The sequence below is a fragment of the Hemitrygon akajei genome, chromosome 17 (assembly GCF_048418815.1).
Source record: "Hemitrygon akajei chromosome 17, sHemAka1.3, whole genome shotgun sequence".
Lineage (NCBI taxonomy): Eukaryota > Metazoa > Chordata > Chondrichthyes > Myliobatiformes > Dasyatidae > Hemitrygon > Hemitrygon akajei.
The window spans coordinates 17,590,230-17,604,560 of NC_133140.1; the positions used below are offsets into that span (position 1 = coordinate 17,590,230).

A 14,331-nucleotide genomic window follows, 5' to 3' on the forward strand; every position below is an offset into this window, starting at 1 on the left:
CAAAGCATGTTCACGTGCAATTTCACAACTGACAAGCTGGTTAATCAATCATTGCATCAGACCCATTCTGTCCTCTCACTGGCTTGTAACATTGATAGTAAATGGCACAGCCTCCAACCCTTCTCCAGCAAGTGGAACAACGCTACACCTCCTTCCTCGCTACCAGTCAGAACTCCAAACATTCCTCCCAGTTAAGGCAACACTTGACCTGTGAGTCTGTTGGGGTTATCTACCATATCCGGTGCAGCCTCCTGTACATCCACAGGACCCAATACAGATTGGAAGACGGCTTCGCCGAGAATCACCAGAAAAAGCAGGATCTCCCAGTGGTCACCCATTTTAATTCATCTTCCCATACTAACATGCCAGTCAATGGCCTCTTCTACTGCTGTGATGAGGCCACGCTCAAGTTGGAAGAGCAACACCTTACATTCCACCTGGGTAGCTGCCAATCTGATGGCACGAACATTGATTTCTCGAACTTCTAGTAATGCCCCCCTTCTCTTCACCATCCCAGTTCCCTCTCTCATTTTATCTCCCTCTGTTGCTGCCCCTCCCCTTCATCATCCAGGGATTCCTTCACTATTGCTGGGTAAAAATCTGGGAAATCTCACCCCAAAAGCATTGAGGGTACACCCACACCACTGCAATACTTCATGAGGCATCTTAGGGATGGATAACTGAATACAAGGAAGATGGTGAGTATAGATGCTGCCTGAACTGCTGATTTCCTCCAGTATTTTGTTCATTGCCCCAGATTTCAAAATCTGAAGTCTGTGTTTCCATGGGCAACAAAGTGCCAGCTCAGTGGGATGACCACACCCTATGAATGAATAAGTCACATAATTGCTGATTCAACTCGAGATTGAGTTGAGAGACTGAAATGTGACTTTTCCTTGTAATTCACACAGGCAGTAACAATACACTCAGGCAAAATATGAAATCTGATGCAGTCAAAGGCACAATGCAACACATTATATAATATTTATTCAATATTTGATTCTGTAAATTTGGTTGTTTCATTTTAATAAAACCTTAAATTAATTGTCACTGATGTAACACAGTAAATAAAGATCGAAGTCATTCGGTGGTGACTGTTGGCCCATGCAGCCACTGCCTCCTCACTCGTTCACCACTTCAAGCGATGCATTCAGACAGCAGATGGCTTACTGTGAAAACCCTTGGTCCTTGCGCCAATCCCGCCAATGCCCTTTCCAATCCCCAGTGCCTGCACTTATGGAACTGGCGGACTGTCTGCAGCTCAGTGTCTGACTGAGAGGCACAGCATTATATCAAGGTGAAATTAAGAATCAAGGAGTTCATTCACATGAAGGTAGTCTTGGCATTTATATTTCTCCTCTCTTCATCTTCTTACTTTTCAATTCTCCATTATGACTCCCCTTTCACTCCTCTTCACCTGCCTATCACCTGTCTGGAGACCCTCCTCCTTCCCTTCCTCCCATAATTTACTCTGCTCTCATAACAGATTCCTTCTTTAGCCCTTTACCTTTTCCAACTATCACCTCTTAACTTCTCACTTCAACCGCCCCCCCCTTCCCTCTCCACCTTCTTATTCTGGCTTCCTTCCCCTTCCTTTCCAGTCTTGATGATGGGTCTGAGCCTGAAAGGTTGACCGTTTATCCTTTTCCATGACCTGCTAAGTCCCTCCACCATTTTGGGTGTTCTTGCATTCATATAGTCTCAGGGTGGCTCAGCCAATGAAGTACTCGTTGAAGGTATTGTTTCAATGTAATAATCTGGGCAAAAGGTTTACACACAGTAAGATTCCACACATAGTAATAACCCAAATCCGATTCAATAATACCCTCATGAGATAAATACTTACCATGGCATCCAGGATAATCCCCTACTCTTATAACAACAATGCCTTGAATCTTTCATGAATATACACCCTCATTTGAGCCACACCACCTCCAGATAATAAGCCCGCTCCGAATGGCTTAGCAGTATCTGTTGAGAATTTGTGCTCGTGTTTCCAAAGACTCAGTGAGTAGCAGAGTTCAATTTATGGTGTTGTGGAAAACTGAGGTAGGAAAAAGAGAGCGCTAAGAAAACAAGTCCTGCAGGGGAGGATAGATTAAGCATGCCAGCAGAAGGTTTCCAACATTCCAAGGAGTTTTACATTTTGAAGAAGTATTACAAACTGCACTTGAACTTACTGGAGCAGTATCATACTGCAGGCTTTAGATCCTATGAAATAATTTCAAGTTCTATTTGGAAACTTTTCCAATCACTAATGGTAAAGGGGTCATAAATTCAGGGTACTCAGGAACAAGGAAGAAGTTCATAAAATTCTACTAAATTAGTAGATGTAAACAATTAGTTCCTGCGTAGCAAAGTTTCTACTGAGCAGGAATTAACTCAATTAATTTAATAGACAATACTAGTAGGATTTTTCTAGCCAAGGAAACTATGGGAAATAGAGTCAAAGTGGTGGATGGAGTCACTGATTGCTGGAAGGTCAGATTCCCCTTGCTATTTCTGTACTCGTCTCCACATGCAGACAACTGAGGCCATGGACTACATCCTGAGCAATGACCTGCCAGAATCAGGTTTGCTAGCTCATAGTACAAAAGTTGAAAAAGTGTGTGTCTGTGTATGGGGATGAAGGCTGCTGGGGTTGCACTCAGAAGACATGCAGTTGCCATGGTAATGGCACATGACTGGCCTTATTAGCAAAAGATTGGAGACAACAGCAAACACAAGCATCTCCAGACTCAGGTCCTGGTCAAGCGGTGACAGGCTTCATGTTTGATAACTGACCATGGGTTTCCACTGTTCAGCTGGGTCAGAGATGAGTCTCTGTCGATGCCAACAGTTCCATACTCGGGCTCTGCAGTGCAAAGCAGATGTGGACACCAAAAGCAGAGCTCAGTTCATCCACAGTTCTTCCTTTGGCCAAGGCTTTCACGTTAGCAATGTCCAAGCCGCTTAGTCCCAAACAATGACTAACACCTGATGAATTACGCCCCGGTTATGAATTTGGGGAGACAAGGCATTGGGGAGGAGTACTGCAGTGAACAATCACAGGGGCTAACTAACAAACTGCAGCATGAGGTAGTGATCCACAAATGTCAACACATCACATTTACCTTCGATCCACCCACCAGTTCAGTGACACAAGGCAGGATTCGAAGCTTGAGTAATGCTCTCTTTTGGCTCGGGATAAATGCAGCATAGAAGTGTGGGGGCTGTGGTTCAGAAGCAGTGACCGTCTCTCAGTGCAGACAGGGCTTCAACAAAGTGATGACTGGGAACGTGGCAACAGGAGGGGCGGGGTGGGGGAGTGGGGAAGGTGAGACTAGCTTCCAGCAATCCATCTATTAACAAGGGTCTGGGAACAGCTCTGCCACCCTACTGCAGCTTCCTCATCTGTCGTCGCTCTTGCCTCTTCTGTTTCTTTTCGGATACATCTGAGTTTGTGGGAGGTTCCGCCGTAAACCAGGGTCCTAGGATATTCACCCACAGTAAGTAAAGAGCTCTTGCTGGTGCCTAAAAAAAAGAAATGTGAGAGTCAATCTGGGAGTACAAGCTTAAATGAGTGGGAGCATAAGTTTCCTCAGGGTTATAACTGTTTTGTAGGGATTATGCAGGGGGGAAACAAAGGGAGTCAGACTGGGAATTTCAGCTTTGCTCTCCGTCACTCTGCAATTCCATACATCTTGTTGATATGAATGAACTGATGGATTATGGGTTCAAGAGCCCCTTCAAACACCTTTATAACTATAACACCTTCATGGCTTTAAGCAGCTCTGTTTACCCTATATACCTTAGACTTCAGATACAACACCAAGTCATGCCATCTGCAGAAATTCTCTGATGGAGGACTTTGTCAAATGGTGCAAGCTGAATAATTTGTAGTTCAACATCAGTAAGATGGTGGTGTACTTTAGGAAGACTAAGCCTGTGTTGCTCCCTGCTGAAGGTGAGGACCTACAAGTACCTGGGGGTGCGCCTGGATGACAGACTTGAGTGGAGCACCAACACAGAAGCTTTATCACAAGAAGGGCCAGAGTTACCTTTGCTTTCCGAGGAGACTGAGATCCTTTGGAGTATGCAGGCCTCTCCTTCACATGTCTACCAGTCTGTTGTTACCAGTACAATCTTCTACGTGGTGGTGTGCTAAGGCAATGGCATCTACACAGGTTATGCCAACAGGCTCAATAAACTGATCAGAAAGGTTGGCTCTGTTATAGGAGTCAAACTGGATACACTGGAGGCTGTGGTAGAACAAAGGACCCTACGAAAAATCCTGGCAATTCTGAATAGTGTTACCCACCCTCTGATCGCCACTTTGGCTGTACAGAGGAATACTTTTAGTAACAGACTAAGACAACTGTGCTGCTCCAAAGAGAGCTACAAGGAGGTCATTCTTACTCTTGACCAGTTGGCTCAATAATCAGCCAACCTATAGCCAGGGATGCGATGAACCCCCCTCCCCTCCTGTTAGACTGTTGAGGTTATTTTTTAAATTCTTTCTTACTTCTTTTCTAATATTTGTATATCCATGCACTTGGACTGCTACTGGTACACTGTAATTTCCTTTGGCATCGATAAAGTATTTATTGCTCTGCCCAGTAGGGGCAAGGCAACAGGGCTGTAATTTAGAGAAGATAAAGTAGATAAATGTTGAACTAAAACCACCATGTTCAAAAGATGGTAATATTTATTTTCCAATCAGCATCAACACTAGACCTGACTCTTCATCCAACACTGTACTCATTGTGGGGGATTCTCATTACAGTTCTGAGCACTGCTCAGATGGAGTTTAGAGTCCTACAGCACAGAAACAGGCCACATGGCCCATCCACACATATGCTGTCCATCAAATATCCTTTGTGCCTTCACAATTCAAGTGCTTGTGTAGATACTGATTAAATGTTAACTGCTGAATCAAAGTATTCCAGATTCCAATCACCCTCGGGGTCAATTAAAACTTCTTCTCTGGATTCCTTGTAAACCTTTTGCCCCTTACTCTAAGCCCATATCCTCTCGTTTTAGGTATCTCCATGACAGGGAAAAAGTTTGTAACATCTTTGTCCCTTGTGATTGTATACACCTTTATTAGCTTCCTTGTCTGCTCCACGGAAAAGAAACTCAGCCTATCCATGTAACCAAAGTGCTTCATCTGACTTAGTGTCCTGATAAAGCTCTCCTCAAACCTCTCTAGTCCCACAGCATGGCAACAGCAACTGTACACAATACTTCAACACCTGCCAAAGCAGTTTTATGATATAGTACTGTGACCTTCCTGCTCTTCTATCCAATGGCCCAGCTAATGAAGGCATGTTTCCTATATACTTCCTCATCATCTCGTGCATTTGTGCTGCCATCTTTAGGGATTCTTAGACTTATACACTAAGATCTCTCTGCTTCTCATTGTCCAGGGCCATATCATTCAATATGCATGTCCTATACCATGCATATAAGATGTAGGGGAGAAGAAAAAAAAGGATAATAAATTTGAATGCATTGCTAGGGATGAAAAGAGAGGAGGAGGTGGAGAGTATCTTAAATGTATCTATTTTAATGCTAGGAGCATTGTAAGAAAGGTGGATGAGCTTAAAGCGTGGATTGATACCTGGAATTATGATGTTGTAACTATTAGTGAAACATGGTTGCAGGAAGGGTGTGATTGGCAACTAAATATTCCTGGATTTAGTTGCTTCAGGTGTGATAGAGTAGGAGGGGCCAGAGGAGGAGGTGTTGCATTGCTTGTCCGAGAAAATCTTATGGCGGTGCTTTGGAAGGATAGATTAGAGAGCTCCTCTAGGGAGGCTATTTGGGTGGAATTGAGGAATGGGAAAGGTGTAGTAACACTGATAGGAGTGTATTATAGGCCACCTAATGGGGAGCGTGAGTTGGAAGAGCAAATGTGTAAGGAGAAAGCAGATATTTGTAGTAAACACAAGGTGGTGATTGTGGGAGATTTTAACTTTCCACACAGATTGGGAAGCTCATTCTGTAAAAGGGCTGGATGGTTTAGAGTTTGTGAAATGTGTGCAGGATAGTTTTTTGCAACAATACATAGAAGTACCGACTAGAGATGGGGCAGTGTTGGATCTCCTGTTAGGGAATGTGATAGGTCAGCTGACAGATGTATGTGTTGGGGAGCACTTCGGGTCCAGTGATCACAATAGCATTAGCTTCAATATAATTATGGAGAAGGACAAGACTGGACCTAGAGTTGAGATTTTTGATTGGAGAAAGGCTAACTTTGAGGAGATGCGCAGGGATTTAGAGAGAGTGGATTGGGTCAAGTTGTTTTATGGGAAGGATGTAATAGAGAAAAGGAGGTCATTTAAGGGTGAAATTATGAGGGTACAGAATCTTTATGTTCCTGTTAGGTTGAAAGGAAAGGTTAAAGGTTTGAAAGCGCCATGGTTTTCAAGGGATATTAGAAACTTGGTTCGAAAAAAGAGGGATGTCTACAATAGATATAGGCAGCATGGAGTAAAGGAATTGCTCGAGGAATATAAAGAATGTAAAAGGAATCTTAAAGAGATTAGAAAAGCTAAAAGAAGTTACGAGTTTGGTTTGGCAAATAAGGTGGAAGTAAATCCAAAAGGCTTCTACAGTTATATTAAAAGCAAGAGGATAGTGAGGGATAAAATTGGTCCCTTAGAGAATCAGGGTGGTCAGCTATGTGTGGAGCCGAGGGAGATGGGAGAGATTTTGAACGATTTATTCTCTTCGGTATTCACTAAGGAGAAGGATATTGAATGGTGTAAGGTGTGGGAAACAAGTAAGGAAGTTATAGAACCTATGACAATTAAAGAGGTGGCGCTTTTAAGAAATTTAAAAGTGGATAAATCTCCGGGTCCTGACAGGATATTCCCCAGGACCTTGAGGGAAGTTTGTGTAGAGATAGTAGGAACTCTGACGGAGATCTTTCAGATGTCATTAGAAACGGGGATTGTGCCGGAGGATTGGCGTATTGCTCATGTGGTTCCATTGTTTAAAAAGGGTTCTAGAAGTAAGCCTGGCAATTATAGACCTGTCAGTTTGACATCAGTGGTGGGTAAATTAATGGAAAGTATTCTTAGAGATAGTATTTATAATTATCTGGATAGACAGGATCTGATTAGGAGTAGCCAGCATGGATTTGTGCGTGGAAGGTCATGTTTGACAAACCTTATTGAATTTTTTGAAGAAGTTACGAGGAATGTTGACGAGGGTAAAGCAGTGGATGTAGTCTATATGGACTTCAGCAAGGCCTTTGACAAAGTTCCACATGGAAGGTTAGTTAAGAAGGTTCAGTCGTTAGGTATTAATGCTGGAGTAATAAAATGGATTCAACAGTGGCTAGATGGGAGATGCCAGAGAGTAGTGGTGGATAATTGTTTATCGGGATGGAGGCCGGTGACTAGCGGGGTGCCTCAGGGATCTGTTTTGGGCCCAATGTTGTTTGTAATATACATAAATGATCTGGATGATGGGGTGGTAAATTGGATTAGTAAGTATGCCGATGATACTAAGGTAGGAGGTGTTGTGGATAATGAGGTGGGTTTTCAAAGCTTGCAGGGAGATTTATGCTGGTTAGAAGAATGGGCTGAACGTTGGCAGATGGAGTTTAATGCTGAGAAGTGTGAGGTTCTACATTTTGGTAGGAATAATCCAAATAGAACATACAGGGTAAATGGTAGGGCATTCAGGAATGCAGTGGAACAGAGAGATCTAGGAATAACAGTGCATAGTTCCCTGAAGGTGGAGTCTCATGTGAAGAAGGCTTTTGGAACGCTGGCCTTTATAAATCAGAGCATTGAGTACAGAAGTTGGGATGTAATGTTAAAATTGTACAAGGCATTGGTAAGGCCAAATTTGGAATATTGTGTACAGTTCTGGTCACCGAATTATAGGAAAGATATCAATAAATTAGAGAGAGTGCAGAGACGATTTACTAGGATGTTACCTGGGTTTCAGCACTTAAGTTACAGAGAAAGGATGAACAAGTTAGGTCTCTATTCATTGGAGCGTAGAAGGTTGAGGGGGGATTTGATCGAGGTATTTAAAATTTTGAGAGGGATAGATAGAGTTGACGTGAATAGGCTGTTTCCATTGAGAGTAGGGGAGATTCAAACGAGAGGACATGATTTGAGAGTTAGGGGGCAAAAGTTTAAGGGAAACACGAAGGGGTATTTCTTTACTCAGAGAGTGATAGCTGTGTGGAATGAGCTTCCTGTAGAAGTAGTAGAGGCCAGTTCAGTTGTGTCATTTAAGGTAAAATTGGATAGGTATATGGACAGGAAAGGAGTGGAGGGTTATGGGCTGAGTGCGGGTAGGTGGGACTAGGTGAGATGAAGAGTTCGGCACGGACTAGGAGGGCCGGAATGGCCTGTTTCCGTGCTGTGATTGTTATATGGTTATATATGTTATATACCAAACACAAGTCTGGCTACAAGAGCAGTCAGCCTTTATAGTGCACAGGCAGTACAATTAAACTAAAATGTCTAGACTGGCAGTTTGTTCCTTCTTCATCTCCTGCACATAATGTTGTGCCCTTAACCCTGGTTCCTTCTTGAACCACACCCCATCACTATTCGGAAAAATTCCTTTGAAAACACAAGCATGCAGTAAATAGATCTTAACCTCGTTTTAAATCTTCGACAAACTTCTATAGCTGTACAGTGGAGAGGATCCTAATTGATTGCATCTTAGCCTGGGATGATAAGAATCCCTGAGAATGGAAGTCTGCAAAAAGTGGTGGAATCAGTCCAGTCCATCATTAGCCAAGTCATCTTCAGCACTGAGCACATCTACAAGACACCACTGCCATAAGAAAGTAGCATCCATCATCATGGACCCCCATGGAGCTACGATGACGCTTAACAACGACTCCTTTGAGCTAATTTGTGGAAACAGAAATGCTTATTTTCTTCCTTTGATGTCACTCTTTCCTTTTCAGGATGGAGATCCTGAGCCAGAGTTACACTCAGACTTGGGTTCTCTGCAGTGGTGTGACCCGCTCTTGTGAACTCACGACCAGCCACTTTTTGATATCCCAAGGATGCTGACTAGAAAACTAGCATGCCTTCAGGGTTCTGCCGGCTTCACCGACTGAAATGTTGCAGGTGAAAATAGAACATCAGAAACAGTGGATCAGCTGTCGGGTGTTCTGTACACGCCGAATTGCGTGCTCTCTCTCTCTCGATAGTGGGGGAAGAGTTTGGTGCTGATTCTGGAGTTGGAGAACTCGGAATAAAAGCGACGCAGCAGACTTTATCATTCCAAATCAGCGAGTTGTTTTGTTTATGTCTCTCCTCTTGCTGTGTGAACGATTAGTTTTTGTGATATGTTCTGTCTTGGGGCTTTGATATTGCTTGCTTCGTGGGTGGAGCTGATGATTTTTGAAGTAAGTGGGGGGAGGGCTGTTGCTTTGCTGCTGCTTGTGCATGGGAGATGGAATGAGGGAGGCTTTGGGGTTCTAACGTTTTTACTGTCACTCATTCTTTGGTGCACTCTTCAGTTTTCATGTACGTCTACGAAGAACAAGAATGTATACTGTATACATTTCTGATATGAAATGGAACTATTGAACTATTCAGGCTAAATTCTCTTCTTGCTACTACCATCAGGCAGGAGGTACCACCTTGGTCTCACATCACCAGGTTCAGAAACAGTTATTACCCCTCAGGCTCCTGAACAAGCAAGCATAACTTCACTCACCTCACCTCTAAACTATTCCACAACCTATAAGCATTAGAGATTCAGCAGATACTGGAAATCTAGAGCAACACAAAAAATGCTGGAAGAACTCAGCAGGTCAGGTAGCATATATAAAAAAGATTAACAGTCGATGTTTTGCACTGAGGCCCTTCAGATTCACTTCCAAGGACACTACAACTCATGTTCTCAGTGTTAGTTATTTACTTATTTTTCATTTGCACATTTTATCTTCATCTGCATTTTGGTTGCTTGTCTCAGTCTTTGTTTAGAAGATCATAAAATATAGGAGCGGAATTAGGCCATTCAGCCCCTTTCATCACAGCTGATCCACTTCCCCCCTCAGCTTCAATCTCCTGCCTTCTCCCTGTATCCCTTCATTCCCCGACTAATCAAGAATGTATCAACCTCTGACTTAAATATACCCAATGACTTGGCCTCCACAGCTGCCTGTGGCAATGAATTGTACAGATTCACCACTCTCTGGCGAAAGTAGTTCATTCATTCTGTTTTAAAAGGACACCCCTCTATTCAGAGGCTGTGTTCTCTGGTTTTAGACTTCCTCTATATATATGTGTAGTTTTCAGAAATTTTATTGTATTTTTTATATTCCTGTAAATGCTTGCAAAAAAAACATGGTAGTATATGGTGACATATACGTACATTGATAATGAATTTAGTTTGAACTTACTAGGAGCCATAAGTACCAGAAATACATGGACACACAGCTGAGGACTTGCAGAATAGCAGTAAGCAAAATAATGTCCTTCAAATGCCTGTAAGAGAAAGAATGGCAGGTTAGCACCCATCAAGGCAAGCTTTATGGAACTGCCAACAATTTTCATTGACAGAAACAGCATTTAAACACACATATTCAGTCCCTCAGTGTTGCTCCAATGAGATTGCAGCTTTCTTATCATACAGTAGGGCAGCATTGCTTCATTCCTTTTTGGCTATTAAACAAGCTTTAAAATTAACAATCAACTTTGCATCATCTGAGCTTTTGCCACTTTCCGTGTGCAGAATACTCATGTTAGATGTAAATGAAGTTAAGATAGGGCCATTAGGGGGACTTCTGGTAAGATGGCGATTGTTTAGCTGCTCCGAACTTTTGTTCCATTAATGTCGCTATCTTTGCACTAAATGTCTCCATTTTTTAAACCTTAGTTAGGAATTTTTTCAGTATCTCTTACTTGCCTGTGAACATATCTAACTTACAATGTCTAGCAAGAGTTCTAAATCCGGGGGAAAGGAAGCTATGGCGCCCTCGGACGAGACCTTGGTTGCGCTCGGAAAGCTCCGAGACAAAATTTTAAAGGAATTTAAAACCGCTTTCAAACAGTTGGAAGACAAACTGGATCGGATCAACGATAAAGTGGACAAGCATGCTGAACACTTATCTCGCATCGATTCGACTTCTGAAGATTTAGGAAGTCGTGTTCGATACTTGGAGACTCTCTGTTCCAGCTTAGAGGAAAAATCTAACAAACTCCTTTCCAAAATGGTGGATCTCGAAAATCGCAGCAGACGCTGCAATCTTAGAATTCTTGGATTGCCAGAGGCGACCAAACAGGGATCAACCGTGAAGTTTTTCGCCGAGTTTCTCTGTGAGATATTCGGGAAAGATTTGCTTCCGAAGCCGCCCGAACTCGAACGGGCACACAGAGTTTACGTTCCCCCCGGAATTCTGGGCTCCCGTCCGCGACCAGTAATCTTGTGTTTCCATCAATACCAGGTAAAACACAGTCTGATTGTGGAGGCACGTCGCAGGGGGTCTCTTCCTTTCCAGGATACAACCATTTGCTTTGTGGAAGATTTTGCACCCCAGACCTTAAAGATGCGCGCTGAGTTTAAAGGCGTAATGAAAGTGCTGTTTGATCGTGGTTTTAAACCCTCTCTTCGCAATCCTGCTGATCTACGAATGAAGCTTAATACTGGAAAATACAAGTGGCTCAGGTCGGTGAAGGAAGCTGAAGCATTTGTGGCAAGTCTTCCGGCTATCCAGTCATCTTCGGAATCTGATCGGACCTCCTAAAATGGTGGATAAGTACTCCTCGTAGTAAAATTACTTTTTCTGGACTCAGACTTCACTTGAATCACTCAGACATTATTCATTGAAACTCTAAGGGCTGTTGACAATCTCTCCCGGGAATTGGTGTGTGTGTAATCTATTTTTACTCTTATATAACCTTATCTACAGAGTTTTACAACTGACTCTAACTTGTTTTGGAGGTTCAAAGTCTTTAGTGAAGGCCTCCCTGTTTGTTGGTTCACAGTTTAATTGCTGATTTATTTTTCCTTTTTTAAATATTTATTTATTTTATCATTTTTTCCCTTTCTTCACCCCTTTTTTCTAATCTCTGAATTTTTTTCTCTCCTCTCTGTAAATGGTTGATAAATACTCGTCTTGAATTTATAATTTTCCCCTTCCTCTCCTTTTTTTTTAATCTTTTTTCCCCCCTTTCTCTTACTTTATTCTTCTATAATTTTTCGCGGGTAGGTTAGTTTTGGTTTTTTTCCGATTTTCTCTGTATTAAGTTTTATATTTCTGCAGAAGGTGTTCTAATCTGTAGTTATGTTTTCTAGTGCATAAACTAGTTACTATTTGCTATAGTATTTATATGGAACTGTTGTCAATGACACAGATCTGGAAGTTGTATTTGGGTTAATTTTTTTGGTAGAGCTAGCTACTTGTTTTGGTAGCCGTCTAGTTTTGGGTTGTGTGGGTGGGATGGATTTTCCAGTTCCAACATCACTCACTGTATTTATTGTTTCTCTTTATTGCTCAGGACATGTATATGTTTTGATTTTACGAATCTATGTTTACATCTCTGCTCCCAGACTGCTAGTGTTCTGCCTGACTTTTTATATGCCTGCTGCCTTTTATGCATTAGTAATTGATAATGGCTAGTGCACTTAAATGCGTGAGCTGGAATGTAAAGGGATTGAATCACCCTGTTAAAAGGAGGAAGGTATTCTCACATATCAAACAACTCAAAGCTGACATTGCTTTCCTTCAAGAAACTCATATTCGTTGTTTTGATAACTCCCGGCTTCTGTCAAAGTGGGCGGGTCAGCATTTTCATTCATCCTTTGCCGCTAAAGCTAGGGGAGTCTCCATTCTTATTAACTCAAATATTCCTTTTGAACTCCATAATAAAATATCTGATACAAATGGCCATTTTATTATTGTTTCTGGTAAACTATATAACACTAAAGTTGCACTAGCAAACCTGTATGCTCCCAACTTTGATGATGTTAACTTTTTTGAATGGCTTTTTCCCTCACTACCAGACTTAAACTCATACTCTCTTATACTGGGTGGTGACTTCAACTGTTGGTTGGATCCTAAACTGGATCGATCGTCCTCTGTTACCAGATCACCTACTAAATCTGCCTTAGCTATCCAATCGTTTCTCTCTAATTTTGGTATCTCTGATATATGGCGTTTCCTCCATCCTACGGACAGAGATTATTCTTTTTTCTCACGTTCACCATACCTTCACTAGAATTGACTATTTCTTACTCGATAACCAACTTATCCCATTTGCCCACTCTTGTGACTATCAGAGTATACTGATTTCTGACCATGCCCCAATTACCCTCTCTCTGAACTTTCCTGGTCTCCCTCAGAGGAATAAACACTGGCGGTTTGATTCAACTTTATTATCGGATGATGATTTTGTAAAATTTATTAAGGGTCAGATAACCTTTTATTTTAACACTAATACATCACCTGAAGTGCCATCCCAGATTGTCTGGGATGCCATGAAAGCATATCTGAGGGGTCAAATAATCTCTTACACAGCAAATCTCAACAGAAGATCCCGTGCAGATCGATCAGACCTCATTAACCAGATTAAAGATTTGGATCAAATATATGCCCAAACTAAGAACCCTGAATTATACAAGAAGCGCATTGAACTCCAAACTAAATTTAACCTTCTGTCCACTCAACCTGTCGAACGCCAACTTCTCGAAAGCAAGAGTCGCTTTTACATTCATGGGGATAAGTCTGGTAAATTCCTAGCCAATCAGCTGAGGCGTTCCAAAGCCAAACAACATATTACAAAGATCCGGAAGGAGAACGGAGACTTTACATTGGATCATTTAGAAATTAATGATGCATTTAAAAATTTTTATTCTTGGCTTTATTCCTCTGAATCTCTGAATGACAATATCTCTGTTGATCAATTTTTACAGAATCTGAATATCCCCTCACTCTCATCTGATTTCAAAGCCAAACTCAATGCGCCTATATCATCAGAAGAAATATCTTTTGCAATTTCTGCACTGTCCTCAGGGAAATCTCCTGGACCTGATGGGTTCCCTGTAGAATTTTATAAATCATTTTCTTCACTTCTTTCTCCTCAGTTACTTTCAGTATTATCTGACTCGTTTAATTACGGCAAATTGCCACCCTCTTTCAATGAGGCATCTATTATTCTTCTTTTAAAAAAGGGCAAAGACCCAACAGAGTGTTCCTCGTACAGGCCGATCTCTCTGCTCAATGTTGATGTAAAGATCTTAGCTAAAGTGTTGGCTCATAGATTAGAAACTGTTATTCCCTCCATTATCTCTGGTGACCAAACAGGCTTTATTAAAAACCGTCTCCCTTTTTTTAACATTCGGCGTCTATTTAATATT

At 41.9% G+C, this 14,331-nt stretch overlaps 1 protein-coding gene across 1 annotated transcript in view; it reads right to left on the bottom strand.

Moving 5' to 3' along the window:
• Window positions 1-960: 960 nt before the first annotated feature.
• The window catches only part of tmem208 (transmembrane protein 208), a 34,181-nt gene continuing 20,810 nt past the window's right edge, over window positions 961-14,331 (bottom strand). Inside the window, exons 5-6 of the mRNA XM_073069719.1 lie at window positions 10,376-10,460; window positions 961-3,513 (exon numbers count right to left, since the gene is read on the bottom strand). Coding sequence (XP_072925820.1) covers window positions 3,376-3,513; window positions 10,376-10,460 — 223 coding nt within the window. The 3' untranslated portion in view covers window positions 961-3,375. The remainder of the gene's footprint in view (window positions 3,514-10,375; window positions 10,461-14,331) is intronic.